The 16,263-nt window shown below is 42.9% G+C and overlaps 1 protein-coding gene across 1 annotated transcript in view; it reads left to right on the forward strand.

Moving 5' to 3' along the window:
- The window catches only part of LOC115651213 (NACHT, LRR and PYD domains-containing protein 12-like), an 86,986-nt gene that overhangs the window by 57,638 nt on the left and 13,085 nt on the right, over positions 1–16,263 (forward strand). Inside the window, exons 7-9 of the mRNA XM_030562166.1 lie at positions 2,322–2,492; positions 5,114–5,227; positions 7,569–7,739. Coding sequence (XP_030418026.1) covers positions 2,322–2,492; positions 5,114–5,227; positions 7,569–7,739 — 456 coding nt within the window. The remainder of the gene's footprint in view (positions 1–2,321; positions 2,493–5,113; positions 5,228–7,568; positions 7,740–16,263) is intronic.

Below are 16,263 nucleotides of genomic sequence, written 5' to 3' on the forward strand. Positions count from 1 at the left end.
ATGGTTTTACAAAAGGTAGATTGTGCCAGACTAACCTGATCCACTTCTTTGAGAAGAGAACTGATTTTTTTAGACAAAGGAAATGCAATAGATCTAATCTGCCTGGATTTCAGTAAGGCATTTGATTCAATTCCACATGGGAAATTAGTTAAATTGGCGAAGATGGGGATTAATATGAGAATTGAAAGGTGAATAAGGAACTGGTTAAAGGCGTGATGACAACAGGTCGTACTGAAAGGTGAACTGTCAGGCTGTGGGGTGGTTACTAGTGGAGTTCTTCAGGGATTGGTCTTGGGACCCATCTTATTTAATATTTTTATTACTGACCTTGGCACAAAAAGTGAGAGTATACTAATAACATTTGCAAACAACACAAAGCCGGGAGGTATTGCCAGTACAGAGGAGGACCAGAATGTCATACAAGAAGATCTGGATGAGTTTGTAATCTGAAGTAATATAAATGAGATTATATTTAATAGTGCAAAATGCAAGGTCAGGCATTTAGAGACTAACAACAAGAATTTTTGCTATAAGCTGGGGACTTATCAGTTGGAAGTGACAGAGGAGGAGAAAGACCTGGGTGTATTGGTTGGTCACAGCATGACTATGATCTGTGACTATGACACAGCTGTGAAAAAGGCTAATGCAGTCCTAGGATGCATCAGGCGACGTATTTCCAGTAAAGACATAGAATGTTCGTACAAGGCACTGATGAGACCTCATCTGGAACAGTGTGTGTGCAGTTCTGGTCTGCTATGTTTAAGAAAAAATAATTCAAACTGGAACAGGTGCAGAGAAGGGCTACTAGGATGATCCTTGGAATGGAAAACCTCTCTTATGAGAGAAGATTCAAAGAGCTTGGCTTGTTTAGCCTAACCAAAGAAAGCGAGGGGAGATATGGGGGCAAAAAAATTAACTGGCTTCAACACTGAGCTGGATAAGTTTATGGAGGGGATGGTATGATGAGATTTCCTACAATGGTGTGTGGCCCATCAGTGACTGCCAGCAGCAAAAATCCCCAAATGCTGGACACAGGACACTAAATGGGGAGGGCTCTGAGTTACTACAGAGAATTCTTTCTCAGGTATCTGCCTGGCGGGTCTTGCCCACAGGCTCGGGGTCTAACTGATCACCATATTTGGGGTCGGGAAGGAATTTTCCCCCAGGTCAGATTGGCCAAGACCCTGATGGTTTTTTGCCTTCCTCTGCAGCATGGGGCACAGGTCACTTACAGATCTAAACTAGTGTAAATGATGAATTATCTGTAATTTGAAGTCTTTAAACTATGATTTGAGGACTTCAGTAACTCAGCCAAAGGTTAGGGGGTCTATTTCTGGAGTGGGGGAGATCTTGCCGCCTGCATTGTGCAGGAGGTCAGACTAGATGATCATGATGGTCCCTTCTGACCATAAAGTCTATGAATCTAAGGCTTTCACTTCCATTTCTAGTAGATACCTAAAAGCAATATGTACCCCAGCTACATCAAACTTGTATTCGAATGCAACCCGTTAGCAGTGATGTCATCTGTTTTTATATTAATAGAGCAATACATCTTACCCTCCCACCTCGGGAGTTATTCTAGCAATGGTCACTGTTAAAGTTCAATAGCTCTTCCCTAAGTGTCTTCTAGGTTAGTCAATAATAATTGCACTGGAATTTAAACAACAGTTAGAAAGTGAGAGTTGAACTCTAGATCTTCGCAACTCAGGGAACTTTCTCTTACACTACAGGGGAGGTTGATGGTTTGTTGAACCAGTCAGTTTGTCTTTTCTTTCTTTATTTTTCTGTCTCCAGAAGAGTTAAGTGAATAACAGTATTCATGCTGCTGCTGATTTGTTGTCAAATTCTGCAGAATCGCTTTGGTGCACATATTTTCTGGTCTAGCTAAAAAGTTATAAAATGTTCCATAAACAAACGTTCCTGGTATATTACTGATTCTAATAATCAATACATAAGGAGTGACAACATGGCCAAAGGGCAGGTCACAGTGTGTAGTATAGTTTGTAAATTTCTTGCAAAATGATATTTTCATCAAATTACAATGAAAAATTCAAATAGTGTTCAATGTTTATATTCTATATCTCGGTTTTTTGGCATTTCAGTTAAATGTTTGAAAAATAAAGGTTATAAATAAATGTTTGAAAAATAAATGCTCCTGGAGGCATTGTGTTACAAAGTTCGCTTTAACTATGGGGTGGCTGCCACCACTCTTATAGAATTATCATAGTGCTATAATTCAGAAGGAGAGAAACACTAATGAATTCAGTGAATTTTTGAGAAGCAAGCAAACAATTCTCTCTGTTTTTCCCTGTCTCTTGTAGGTTGAGAAACTGTTGTATCAATAACTCTGACTGCAAGCAGCTTGCTTCAGTTCTCAGTACAAATCAAAACTTGAAAGAGCTGGACCTGAGAGGCAATAATCAAGGAGATGCAGGAGTGAAGCTGTTGTGTGAAGGACTGAAACATCCAGATTGCAAACTGCAAAAACTAGTGTAAGTAGTTGCTGGTCCCCTTTACAATCTTCCAGTAAGTGGAGTTCTGCTTCACTCTCCAATCTATTTATATGTGACTCATTGCAAACAGCCTGTGGATACTGTGCATTTTTCTGGGTTCCATTTTCTAAATGATGTTAAAGAACTGAGAAGGGTGCAGAAAGGGTGTAACATACCAGGATACAATCCAAAGTACAGGAAGGAGGAGGGAGAGGAATAGCTTAGTGGTTTGAGCACTGGCCTGCTAAACACAGGCTTGTAAATTTAATCCTTGAGGGGGCCACTTAGGGATCTGGGACAAGATCAGTACTTAGTCTGCTAGTGAAGGCAGGAAGCTGGACTCAATGACCTTCATTTTTGGGGGGAGGGGTAGCTCAGTGGTTTGAGCATTGGTCTGCTAAACCCAGGACTGTGAGTTAAATCCTTGAGGGGGCCATTTAGGGATCTGGGGTAAAGATCTGTCTGGGGATTGGTCCTGCTTTGAGCAAGGGGTTGGACTAGATGACCTCCTGAGGTCCCTTCCAACCCTGATAGTCTATGAACTAATGAGCAGATGTCACCTCTGCCCTGCAACCTTGGGTGCCTTACAATGTCTTGCTGAAGTGGCTTTCACCTGGGCTGCTCACAAACAGCCTTTCAGAATGCAAGTCGCACCCTGTGTCTTTGGGTGTAACTGCAGCCTGCCAGCCACACTTTGGTTACACTCTGGCTCTCACCAGCCTTGGTTATACTGCAGGGTGACCTCAACACACCTCCAGTCTTAGATTTTCCTCCAGAGATATACGTCCTGTACTACCCAGCCCTCTCCTGGACAATTCAAGTTATTTTGTCCGTCATTGCTTTAATATATTTGTATGCACACAACTTGTCACCCCAAATGGAGTTACCCAGGCACTTCAGTTTAAACACATTGGATTAAATAAAACAATAAAATAAGTCTATGAACTACAAAGAGAGATTTTAAGTGAATACAAGTAATGAGGCATGAAAGTCATAAATGGTTACAAGAAAAATAATATTTACTATTACCTAACTTAACAAACTTTATCAGATTCAAGCAAAATTTCTCACCACATGCTTCCAGCAGTCTTACTGACCAAACCCTGTCGATCAGGACACCTTGTCCCAGAGTTCAACGAATGTTTCCTTCATTGCTTTAGGTGCAGTGAATCAGATGGGCATGGAGATGGAGAGGAGTGCCTTGGGGTGTTTGTCCCTCCTTTGTTTAGGTTCAATCCGTCCATTCAGAAACCTTTCCAGCTGTGCACTAGGGAAAAAAGAGTCTATGTGGAAGGATGTTCTCTGCTGTTTTTTTCACCTGTTTGAGTTTCCTTTGTCTTTCCTTTCTGCTTGATTACTCTGTTTACCGCTTAAATGCAAATTAAGCAGAGCACAATTACTTTGTTTAAGACAGACCTGTTTCCCAGCTTCTGTTTGGGCAGGTCTCTAAGGTTTGGAACATGGGTTAATGAAAGCATACAGGGAAATCTTATAACTTTACATGCAATGTTGACACACATAATTTGCTGGTCAGTTTTTTCCTGATAAAATATGAGTTTTCAAATGACACACTTTGTACAAAGATCATTACAGTGTAGGGTGTGAATACGGGGGTATATTCTGCTGCAAAGGGTAATTATGGAAATAAGGTTTTGAGGGCTGAAATTCTGAGCACAGAACTTCCTGGTTATAGACTCATAGACTCTAGGACTGGAAGGGACCCTGAGAGGTCATCGAGTCCAGTCCCCTGCCCTCATGGGTTATGGAGGATTGTGGTGACAATCAATAGTTCATTTGACAGGTCTCTCTCCTTGGCGTGCCCCAAAGTTAGTAACTGTTTTGACATCTTGAATAAATGAAAGAAACAGCTAATGAGGATTAAGGCCAGATCTAGCGGTGCTAATCCAACCCTTGTGCTGTGGGTGGTCACCTGAGTCAGAGGTATCGCTAGGACATCCCATACCACATGGCATGTAGGAAAGAGAGAAGATAATTCTCTGCCCTGCCCGATCACTTTCACCCTTGTAGGTGTGAAGATAAGGAGCCATAGGAGGTGGGACATCCTCCCATAACCCATAAAGGTGCATTTGAGACTACTCCCTTACAGAAGCTGGGAGGTGAAGTAGAGGTGTGGTTTTGGGGTCTCAGTGTTATTCTGGACACTATTTAGATTTAATCCATCCCACCTAGAAACAATTCCAAACACCTGTAATATCGTTACTTTCATTGTTAGTGTCCAGAACCTGATGAAGAGGCATCACCACATGGACATTTATTTGTATAATTTTATAAACACTTCGCTTATAATGTTTGATATTTGTAATGATAAATACTTAGTTCTCTTTGTTTGAATTCATGTCCCTATACAAGGTGCATTTTCTTTAATCTTTGCCTATTTTTAAAGTGTGTCTCTGCCATTCATAAGTGATCCTAGGTCCTCTCTATTGTCCATTTAATATCTGACAGATTTCATTTTCCTTTACCAGGAGGTTACAGTAATGAATTAGGTAAAGAAAAGGATGGTTTCCAACCCTAACTCTCTCCTAAATCTCTGCCTGCTGCAGGTTGTCTTACTGCATGCTCACGGCTGCTTGTTGTCAGGGTCTTTCCTGTGTTCTCAGCACCAACCAGAATCTGAGAGAGCTGGACCTGGAGATAAATAAACTGGGATATTTAGGAGTGCAGCAGCTTTGTGAAGGATTGAAACATGCAACCTGCAAACTGGAGATACTCCGGCAAGTAATCCTAATGACTCATTAGTTCATTATACCACAGCCTCTAAGGATGCCAGCCTTCTAGTGCCACATCCCCAATTCCCTCCCATGAGAAACTGGATGTATGCACATGCTTTCTCTCTCTGTATCTCTCACTCCTTTCTACACAGTTCTGCACAGTTCACTAATATTTGGGAAACAGGGTGCTTGTTGGATTGACATCCTCACTAGAGCAGAGATAAAGCTGTGTGTGTGTGTTCTGTGGATCTCTGTTCACTTCCAAGTATTTGGGGGTTCAGGAAGGATCTCCAGACCAGCAATGGTTTATTTCACACACAAAAAAGGATCTTTGTGAAATTACCCACTTAGTGCAGAAGCTCCTCTTTCTGAGCAGGGCACTTTCAGAAAGGTACTTTTCTTTGGGAGAGTAGACACTGCTTTGTGAAAGGCCTTCCTCTACAAAGCAACACAAATGTTACCCTATAGAAAAACTTGGGGCCCAGTTTTGCAGTAAAGGAACCTGACAGTAGGCATAATTGTTCTGCTCTCCTAATGACTAGAGGACATTTGCGCATGAAATAACTATTTTTCAAATTAATCTAGATTAAGAAGACGATAGTTTTAGACACTTGGCAATAATATTCTTCTGTGTCTTCTAGATAGAATGGCTTCAATCTCACAGCTCCTTGTGTCACAGACATGTGACTTACTGTTAGTATAAATCATTGCCTGACATTCTCTAACCATCTATCCTTTAGTTCTTGGTCTGTACAGGAACTGAAATGTAACAGAAAATACTCTAAACATAAGGGTATAAAATGAACCTGTCCTGAGCTATTTCAGGGTGTTTTCAACTCTCAAGTGGTTTCTCAACTTTCAGTGAACTAGTCTTTGAACTGAACTAAGTTGAATAAACTAAAATGAAGAAAATATTCTCTCTGTACCTGCAGAAGAGGCTACTACTGACAGAAGCTGGTGGAAATCACTAGCTAAGTCCATGGAACCAGAGTTTGTTGGAAGTGCTAAACCAGCTTTTGTCAGCAGCAGGAGCCTCTTCTGCAGTTGCAGGGATTATTTTCTTCATTTCAGTTGATTAAACTACCTTAGTTCTAAAACGAAGTCATTCAAAGCCGAGAAACCATTTGGGAGTAGAAAAAGCAGCAAAGCTTGTTTTCCTCATCCAATCTATGAATAGAAGTGAAGTGCGAGAGGATGAGATCTGCTAGTTCAGAAATCTTGAAAAACATCATGACCACAAACAACCAGTTCAATTCACTAACTACAGATAAACAAAAGAAGTAATAAATCAGTTACTTTTAAATGCAAAACATTTTGATACTTTTTTCTTTATGTATCCAGCACATTTAAGATAGTTCTGTTTACTAAAAAAGATTTTTAAAATCCCATTTGTTCATTTTAAATTCATTCTAATTTGCATCCAGATGGAAGTTAATAGAGATCATGAATAAAAACTTAATCTTCATCTAGTAAATAAATGCATCACTCACCATTCTCTAGCGTAATTAAAAATGTAAAATTTAGGAATCTGAATAAATGTTAAGCTACATAACTGCTCAGTTAAATGGGTATGGGTATAGGGTAGCCTCCTGGTTTGGAGAAAAAGAAAAAAAGAAGGTGTAGTACCAGATTATACCAACAACCGAGGATCAACCTTTCTTTAGGGGAAAAAACCTAAAAAGTACATATTAAAAAAGATTTAAATTAATTATTTAAATCTGTAAACAGGAAACCTTGATTTAAATGATGATTAATACTGGTAGTTTAAATCACTTTGTTTTAAATAAATCCACTGGTGGCAAAGCCGTCTATGGAAACTAAGAGTTTATTTTTAAAAAATTCTAGCTATTTTGCTGTTTAAGAAATTTCTGAATTCAAATAACTACAGTAAGGAGGTTTCTGCATCACAGTACTTTTTTGTGAAAGAAGTGAAGAGGATGCTGGGATACATGCATGGGATACAAAAAAAGTTTAAGCACTAAGATGTGTGGAATTAGTATTAAACCCACATTTATCTATTCTACACAAACCTGCATTCATTTTCTATTCCTGTCTTCCTGACCTTGCATGCTGTCATATCTCTTCATTCAGATCAGAACTCTTTTCAGGCTCTGCTGCAGAAACTTGCACTTTGTTTAAAAAAAAAAAAAAAACAAGTAATTTGTTTGTTGAACTAAACTGTGTAATGCAACCTTAACTATGCAGCCACCATGCCATCCTCATAGCATTGCCATAGCGCTAGGATTCTGGAAAAGAGAACTTGTTGACTTGAAACACATTCATTAATACAGTGAATTGTTGTGCATCAGGGTATCAGCTCCCTCCGTTATTCTGTCCTTTGCAGGTTGGGACACTGTGGTATCATTTTCTATGATTGCAAGTATCTTGCCTTAGTTCTCAGTACAAATCAAACTTTGAAAGAGCTGGACCTTAGTGGCAGCAAACTGGGAGATTTAGGAGTGAACCAGCTGTGTGAAGGACTGAAACATCCCGATTGCAAACTGCAGAAACTGATGTAAGTAGTTGGGGGTTCCGTTCATGGTTTTCCATTAAGTGCAGTTCTGCTTCACTCTCCAGTCTGGGTATACGTGGCTCATTACAGATAGCATGTGGAACATTGTGCTGGGTGCCATTTTATAAATGATGTTAAAGACCTGAGAAAGGTGCAGAAAGGGTAATTACAGAAATAAGTGCTCCTGGGGCTGAAATGCTGAGCACAGATGTTCCTGAAACTTGAGGGTTGTAGTGACAGTTCACTCGACAGATCTTTCTCCTCACTGCACATCTGAAGGGCACACCAGTGGCCCAAAATATGCCACTGTTTGGCTATTTCTATCATTTATTCAAGATTTCTAATGAGGATTAAGGCCAGATCCAACAGCACTAATCCAGGCCTTGTGGTGTGGGTGGTCACCTGGGTCAGAGGTATCACTAGGACATCCCAGACCACACACTGCATGTAGGAAAGAGAGAAGACTGTTCTCTGCCCTCCCCCAGCACTCTCACCCATGTGAGTGTGAAGATAAGGAGCCATAAGGGGTGGGACATCCTCCCATCAGCCAGAAGTGAACGTCTGAGTACAGCAAAATAGAGACAATGGATTTCAGGAAGGTGGATTTTGGTAAGATCAGAGAGCTGATAGGTAAGGTCCCATGGGAATCAAGACTGAGGGGAAAAACAACTGAAGAGAATTGGCAGATTTTCAGAGGGACACTAAGGGCCCAAATGCAAGCTATTCCGATGGGTAGGAAAGATAGAAAATGTAGCAAAAGACCACCTTGGCTTAGCCACGAGATCTTGCATGACCTACAAAATAAAAAAGAGTCATATAAAAAATGGAAACTAGGTCAGATTACAAATGATGAATATAGGCAAATAACACAGGAATGCAGGGGCAAGATTAGAAAGGCAAAGGCACAAAATGAGCTCAAACTAGCTATGGGAATAAAGGGAAACAAGAAGACTTTTTATCAATACATTAGAAGCAAGAGGAAGACCAAGGACAGGGTAGGCCCACTGCTCAGTGGGGAGGGGGAAACAGTAACAAGAAACTTGGAAATGGCAGAGATGCTTAATGACTTCTTTGTTTCGGTCTTCACTGAGAAGTCTGAAGGAATGTCTAACATAGTGAATGCTTATGGGAAGGGGGGTAGGTTTAGAAGATAAAATAAAAAAAGAGCAAGTAAAAAATCACTTAGAAAAGTTAGATGCCTGCAAGTCACCAGGGCCTGATGAAATGCATCCTAGAATACTCAAGGAGTTAATAGAGGAGGTATCTGAGCCTCTAGCTATTATCTTTGGAAAGTCATGGGAGACGGGAGAGATTCCAGAAGACTGGAAAAGGGCAAATATAGTGCCCATCTATAAAAAGGGAAATAAAAACAACCCAGGAAACTACAGACCAGTTAGTTTAACTTCTGTGCCAGGGAAGATAATGGAGCAAGTAATTAAAGAAATCATCTGCAAACACTTGGAAGGTGGTAAGGTGATAGGGATTAGCCAACATGGATTTGTAAAGAAGAAATCATGTCAAACCAATCTGATAGCTTTCTTTGATAGGATAATGAGCCTTGTGGATAAGGGAGAAGCGGTGGATGTGGTATACCTAGCCTTTAGTAAGGCATTTGATACGGTCTCGCATGATATCCTTATCGATAAACTAGGCAAATACAATTTAGATGGGGCTACTGTAAGGTGGGTGCATAACTGGCTGGATAACCGTACTCAGAGAGTAGTTATTAATGGCTCCCAGTCCTGCTGGAAAGGTATAACAAGTGGGGTTCCACAGGTGTCTGTTTTGGGACCGGCTCTGTTCAATATCTTCATCAACGACTTAGATGTTGGCATAGAAAGTACGCTTATTAAGTTTGTAGACGATACCAAACTGGAAGGGATTGCAACTGCTTTGGAGGACAGGGTCAAAATTCAAAATGATCTGGACAAATTGGAGAAATAGTCTGAGGTAAACTGGATGAAGTTCAATAAAGACAAATGCAAAGTGCTCCACTTGGGAAGGAACAATCAGTTTCACACATGCAGAATGGGAAGAGACTGTCTAGGAAGGAGTATGACAGAAAGAGATCTAGGGGTCATAGTGGACCACAAGCTTAATATGAGTCAACAGTGTGATACTGTTGCAAAAAAAGCAAACGTGATTCTGAGATGCATTAACAGGTGTGTTGTAAACAAGACACGAGAAGTCATTCTTCCACTCTACTCTGCGCTGGTTAGGCCTCAACTGGAGTATTGTGTCCAGTTCTGGGCACCGCATTTCAAGAAAGATGTGGAGAAATTGGAGAGGGTCCAGAGAAGAGCAACAAGAATGATTAAAGGTCTTGAGAACATGACCTAGAAGGAAGGCTAAAAGAATTGGGTTTATTTAATTTGGAAAAAAGAAGACTGAGAGGGGACATGATAGCAGTTTTCAGGTATCTAAAAGGGTGTCATCAGGAGGAGGGAGAAAACTTGTTCACCTTAGCCTCTAATGATAGAACAAGAAGCAATGTGCTTAGACTGCAGCAAGGGAGATTTAGGTTGGACATTAGAAAAAAGTTCCTAACTGTCAGGGTAGTTAAACACTGGAATAAATTGCCTAAGGAGGTTGTGGAATTTCCATCTCTGGAGATATTTAAGAGTAGGTTAGATAAATGTCTATCAGGGATGGTCTAGACAGTATTTGGTCTTGCCATGAGGGCAGGGGACTGGACTCGATGACCTCTCGAATCCTAGAGTCTATGAATCTATGAATCTGAGACTGCTCCCTTACAACAGCTTGGAGGTGTGGGTTTTGGGGTCTCAGTGTTATTCTGGATGGCATCAGTGTTCTGCTCTCCTAACGACTAGAGGATTTTTGTGCATGAGAGAACTATTTATCAAAGTTTATTTTAATCTATATTAAGAATAGAACACATATATGCAATAATGTTCTTCGTCTCCTCAGTTCCCTGCCTCAGAGACTTATCATTTGTTAGTATAAACCATTTCCTGACATTCCCTAACAACATTTCCTTTGGTTAGTGGTCTGTACAAGGATCTGAAATGTCACAGAAAGTAATGAAAAAATCAGGATGTAAAAATTAGAATAATAGAATATAAGGGTTGGAAGGGACCTCAGGAGGTCATCTAGTCCAACCCCCTGCTCAAAGCAGGACCAATTCCCAACTAAATCATCCCAGCCAGGGCTTTGTCAAGCCTGACCTTAAAAACCTCTAAGGAAGGCGATTCTACCACCTCCCTAGGGAACCCATTCCAGTGCTTCACCACCCTCCCAGTGAAAAAGTTTTTCCTAATATCCAACCTAAACCTCCCCCACTGCAACTTGAGACCATTAGTCCTTGTTCTGTCATCAGGTATCACTGAGAACAGTCTAGATCCATCCTCTTTGGAACCCCCTTTCAGATAGTTGAAAGCGGCTATCAAATCCCCCCTCATTCTCTTCTGCGGACTAAACAATCCCAGTTCCCTCAGCCTCTCCTCATAAGTCATGTGCTCCAGCCCACTAATCATTTTTGTTGCCCTCTGCTGGACTTTTTCCAATTTTTCCACATCCTTCTTGTAGCGTAGGGCCCAAAACTGGACACAGTACTCCAGATGAGGCCTCACCAATGTCGAATAGAGGGGAATGATCGCATCCCTCGATCTGCTGGCAATCCACATTCTTATACAGCCCAAAATGCCATTAGCCTTCTTGGCAACAAGGGCACACTGTTGACTCATATCCAGCTTTTCGTCCACTGTAAGCCCTAGGTCCATTTCTGCAGAACTGCTACCTAGCCATTCGGGCCCTAGTCTGTAGCAGTGCATGGGATTCTTCTGTCTTAAGTGCAGGACTCTGCACTTGTTCTTATTAAACCTCATCAGGTTTCTTTTGGCCCAATCTTCTATTTGTCTAGGTCCCTCTATATCCTATCCCTGCCCTCCAGCGTATCTACCACTCCTCCCAGTTTAGTGTCATCTGCAGACTTGCTGAGAGTGCAGTCCACGCCATCCTCCAGATCATTAATGAAGATATTGAAAAAACCGGTCCCAGGACCAACCCTTGGGGCACTTCACTTGAAACTGGCTGCCAACTAGACATGGAGCTGTTGATCACTACCCGTTGACCCCAATGATCTAGCCAGCTTTCTATCCACCTTATAGTCCAATCATCCAGCCCATACTTCTTTAACTTGCTGGCAAGAGTTCTGTGGGAGACTGTATCAAAAGCTTTGCTAAAGTCAAGGAATAACATGTTTTCCCCTCATCCACAGACCCAGTTATCTCCTCATAGAAGGCAATTAGATTAGTCAGGCATGACTTGCCCTTGGTCAATCCATGCTGACTGTTCCTGATCACTTTCCTCTCCTCTAAGCGCTTCAGAATTGATTCCTTGAGGACCTGCTCCATGATTTTTCCAGGGAAGGAGGTGAGGCTGACTGGCCTGTAGTTCCCCGGATCCTCCTTCTTCCCTTTTTTAAAGATGGACACTACAGTAGCCTTTTTCCAGTCATCCGGGACCTCCCCCATTCACCATGAGTTTTCAAAGATAATGGCCAATGGCTCTGCAATCACATCCGCCAACTCCTTTAGCATCCTTGGATGCAGCGCATCTGGCCCCATGGACTTGTGCTCGTCCAGTTTTTCTAAATATTCCCAAACCACTTCTTTCTCCACAGAGAGCTAGTCAACGTCTCCCCATCCTGTGCTGCCCAGTGCAGCAGTCTGGGAGCTGACCTTCTTTGTGAAGACAGAGGCAAAAAAATGATTGAGTACATTACCTTTTTTCCACATCCTCTGTCACTAAGTGGCCTCCCTCATTCAGTAAGGGGCCCACACTTTCCTTGACTTTCTTCTTGTTGCTAACATACCTGAAGAAACCCTTCTTGTTACTCTAAACATCTCTTGCTAGCTGCCACTCCAAGTGTGATTTGGCCTTCCTGATTTCACTCCTGCTTGCCTGAGCAATATTTTTATACTCCTCCCTGGTCATTTGTCCAATCTTCCACTTCTTGTAAGCTTCTTTTTGGCATTTAAGATCAGCAAGGATTTCACTGTTAAGCCAAGCTGGTCGCCTGCCATATTTACTATTCTTCCTGCACATCGGGATGGTTTGTTCCTGCAACCTCAATAAGGATTCTTTAAAATACAGCCAGCTCTCCTGGACTCCTTTCCCCCTCATGTTATTTTTCCAAGGGACCCTGCCCATCAGTTCTCTGAGGGAGTCAAAGTCTGCTTTTCAGAAGTCCAGGGTCTGTATTCTGCTGTTCTCCTTTCTTCTTTGTGTCAGGATCCTGAACTCAACGATCTCATGGTCACTGCCTCCCAGATTCCCATCCACTTTTGCTTCCTCTACTAATTCTTTCCTGTTTGTGAGCAGCAGGTCAAGAAGAGCTCTGCCTCTAGTTGGTTCCTCCAGCACTTGAACCAGGAAATTGTCCCCTACACTTTCCAAAAACTTCCTGGATTGTCTGTGCACCACTGTATTGCTCTCCCAGCAGATATCAGAGTGATTAAAGTCTCCCATGAGAACCAGGGCCTGCGATCTAGTAACTTCTGTTAGTTGCCGGAAGAAAGCCTCGTCCACCTCATCCCCCTGGTTTGGTGATCTGTAGCAGACTCCCACCACCACATCAGCCTTGTTGCTCACACTTATAAACTTAATCCAGAGAGACTCAGGTTTTTCTGCAGTTTCATACTGGAGCTCTGAGCAGTCATACTGCTCTCTTACATACAGTGCAACTCCCCCACTTTTTCTGCCCTGCCTGTCCTTCCTGAACAGTTTATATCCATCCATGACAGTACTCCAGTCATGTGAGTTATCCCACCAGGTCTCTGTTATTTCAATCACATCATAGTTCCTTGACTGTGCCAAGACTTCCAGTTCTCCCTGCTTGTTTCGCGTACTTCTTGCATTTGTGTATGGGCACTTAAGATATCTCACTGATTGTCCTGCTTTCTCAGTCTGAGACAGGAGTCCTCCCCTCTTGCGCTCTCCTGCTCGTGCTTCCTCCCAGTATCCCATTTCCCCACTTACCTCAGGGCTTTGGTCTCCTTCCCCTTGTGAACCTAGTTTAAAGCCCTCCTCACTAGGTTAGCCAGCCTGCTTGCAAAGATGCTCTTGCCTCTCTTCGTTAGGTGGAGCCTGTCTCTGCCTAGCACTCCTCCTTCTTGGAACACCATCTCATGGTCAAAGAATCCAAAGCCTTCTCTCCGACACCACCTGCGTAGCCATTCATTGACTTCCACAGTTCGATGATCCCTATCCAGGCCTTTTCCTTGCACAGGGAGGATGGACAAGAACACCACTTGTGCCTCAAACTCCTTTATCCTTCTTCCCAGAGCCACGTAGTCTGGAGTGTTCTGCTCAAGGTCATTCTTGGCAGTATCATTGGTGCTCACGTGGAGAAGAAGGAAGGGGTAGCGATCCGAGGGCTTGATGAGTCTCAGCAGTCTCTCCCTCACATCGTGAATCCTAGCTCCTGGCAAGCAGCAGACCTCTCTGTTTTCTAGGTCGGGGCGGCAGATAGATGACTCAGTCCCCCTGAGGAGGGAGTCCCTAACTACCACCACCCTCCTCCTTGTCTTGGGAGGGGTGGTCGTGGAACCCCCATCTCTAGTACAGTGCATCTTGTGCCTTCCAATCAGTGGAGTCTCCTTCTGCTCCCTTCTCTCAGATGTACCGTCTAGTCCACTCTCCACATTAGTACCTGTGGAAAGAACATAAAAACGGTTGCTCATCTGTATCTCCATTGCTGGTACATGGACGCTCCTCTTTCTTCTTCTGGAGGTCACATGCTGCCAAATTTCTTCACCATCCCTTTCTCCCATCTGCACAGCCTGCTCCGATTCTTCAGGACGTTGTGCCCGTAGAAGCATATCCTGACGTCTGTCCAGGAAATCTTCATTTTCTCTTATGCTACGCAAGGTTGATACTTGTTGTTCCAGACCTCGAACCTTCTCTTCCAATATGGAGACCAGCTTGCACTTTGTGCAGACAAAGTCGCTTCTGTCCTGTGGAACAAAGACAAACATGGCACAACCTGTGCAGATTACAACAGCTGAATGCTCACCTTCCATAATTTCTTCCTTCTGAGATTTTCCTCAGCTGTTGCAGCTACTCACAGAAGCCCGCGAGATGAAAGCCTCAGTGGGCTCTCCCCAGGCGAACTCCCAGGCAAACTCTCTCTGTTAGCCTCTGCTGTTCGTCGCTCAGCTCAGAAAATTATTTGTTCTGAGCAGTGTGAGGGCTCATTCAGCTCCCAATTGATTTCTCATCTTTCAGTAAACTAGTAATTGATCTGAACTAGTTGAATGAATTGAAAGTGGGTAGAGCTCAGTGGCAGAGCATTTGATTGCAGTATCACGCTGCCTGGCATGGCTCACAGCTAGGAGTGCTAATCTCAGATCAGACTGTCAGAAAACAGGGCAAACACACCCCAGTTGATGGTATACAGGGCCGGCTCCAGGCCCCAGCGCGCCAAACGCATGCTTAGGGCGGCATGCGGCAGGGGGCGCTCTGCCGGTTGCCGGAAGGGCGGCAGGTGGCTCTGGTGGACCTCCTACAGGTGTCCCTGCGGAAGGTCCGCTGGTCCTGTGGCTCCAGTGGAGCATCCACAGGTACGCCTGTGGGAGGTCCACCAGAGCTGCGGGACCAACGGACCCTCTGCAGGAACGCCTGCCGGAGGTCCACCAGAGCCGTGGAACCGGCGAGCGGCAGAGCGCCCTCTGCGGCATGCCGCCGTGCTTGGGGCAGCGAAATGGCTAGAGCTGGCCCTGATGGTGAAGTCTATACTTAGATTTCACCAACTCTGCAATAAATGTATGCTCCTGGATCACTATATTAGTTTTACCATGGAGCCATAGACAGTCTCCCTTAAGCTCTCCAGTCCAATTTACCACCCAGATAAACTGGACTTTATGATAAAAGATTATTAAAAGCAAAATTCACCACACGTTAGGTTCTCCCAGTCACAAAAGGACTAGCCACTTAGGTCAAAATATTCTTCAGGATCTCACCAAAAACAATGCTGTAGCCAATCCTTAGTAAACTAGTTAAAGATTTATTGACTGAAAAGAGAAATGAGTTATTAAATGGTTAAAGCAGATAAAATATATTCTAGTTGGATCAGAGTATATAGTCCAAAATGAAGAGATATAATAATCTGCCAGTCTCTCAGAATCTTTTCATATGTTCCTCAGGGGTTCCCAAAAATGACTTTTCAGGATCTCTGTCCAATTGCTTAGGATTCCCCCTGCCAAAAGCCAAGCACTCCAGAGATGCAGAATCATTCCCAGGCTATGTCTTTTATAGTTGAAACAGGCTGACAAGTTGTAAGACATCTTTGCCAGGTGGACTTTAATAAATAGAAAATGTAGACAGTTTGCAATCTTCATTGTTTCACATTCAATGGACCATACAAAGATAATGCATTTGATAACAGCCGTCCAGACTACTAAAATGGTTTACAGATGGTTTACCATGAAAATCAACCAGTTTCAGAGAGACGAAGACAATAACATTAGCAGGAAAGGCAAAGCAGGTCCCTATGGTTTGGAAGGAG

This window comes from Gopherus evgoodei, chromosome 4 (assembly GCF_007399415.2).
Source record: "Gopherus evgoodei ecotype Sinaloan lineage chromosome 4, rGopEvg1_v1.p, whole genome shotgun sequence".
NCBI classification, from domain to species: Eukaryota; Metazoa; Chordata; order Testudines; family Testudinidae; genus Gopherus; species Gopherus evgoodei.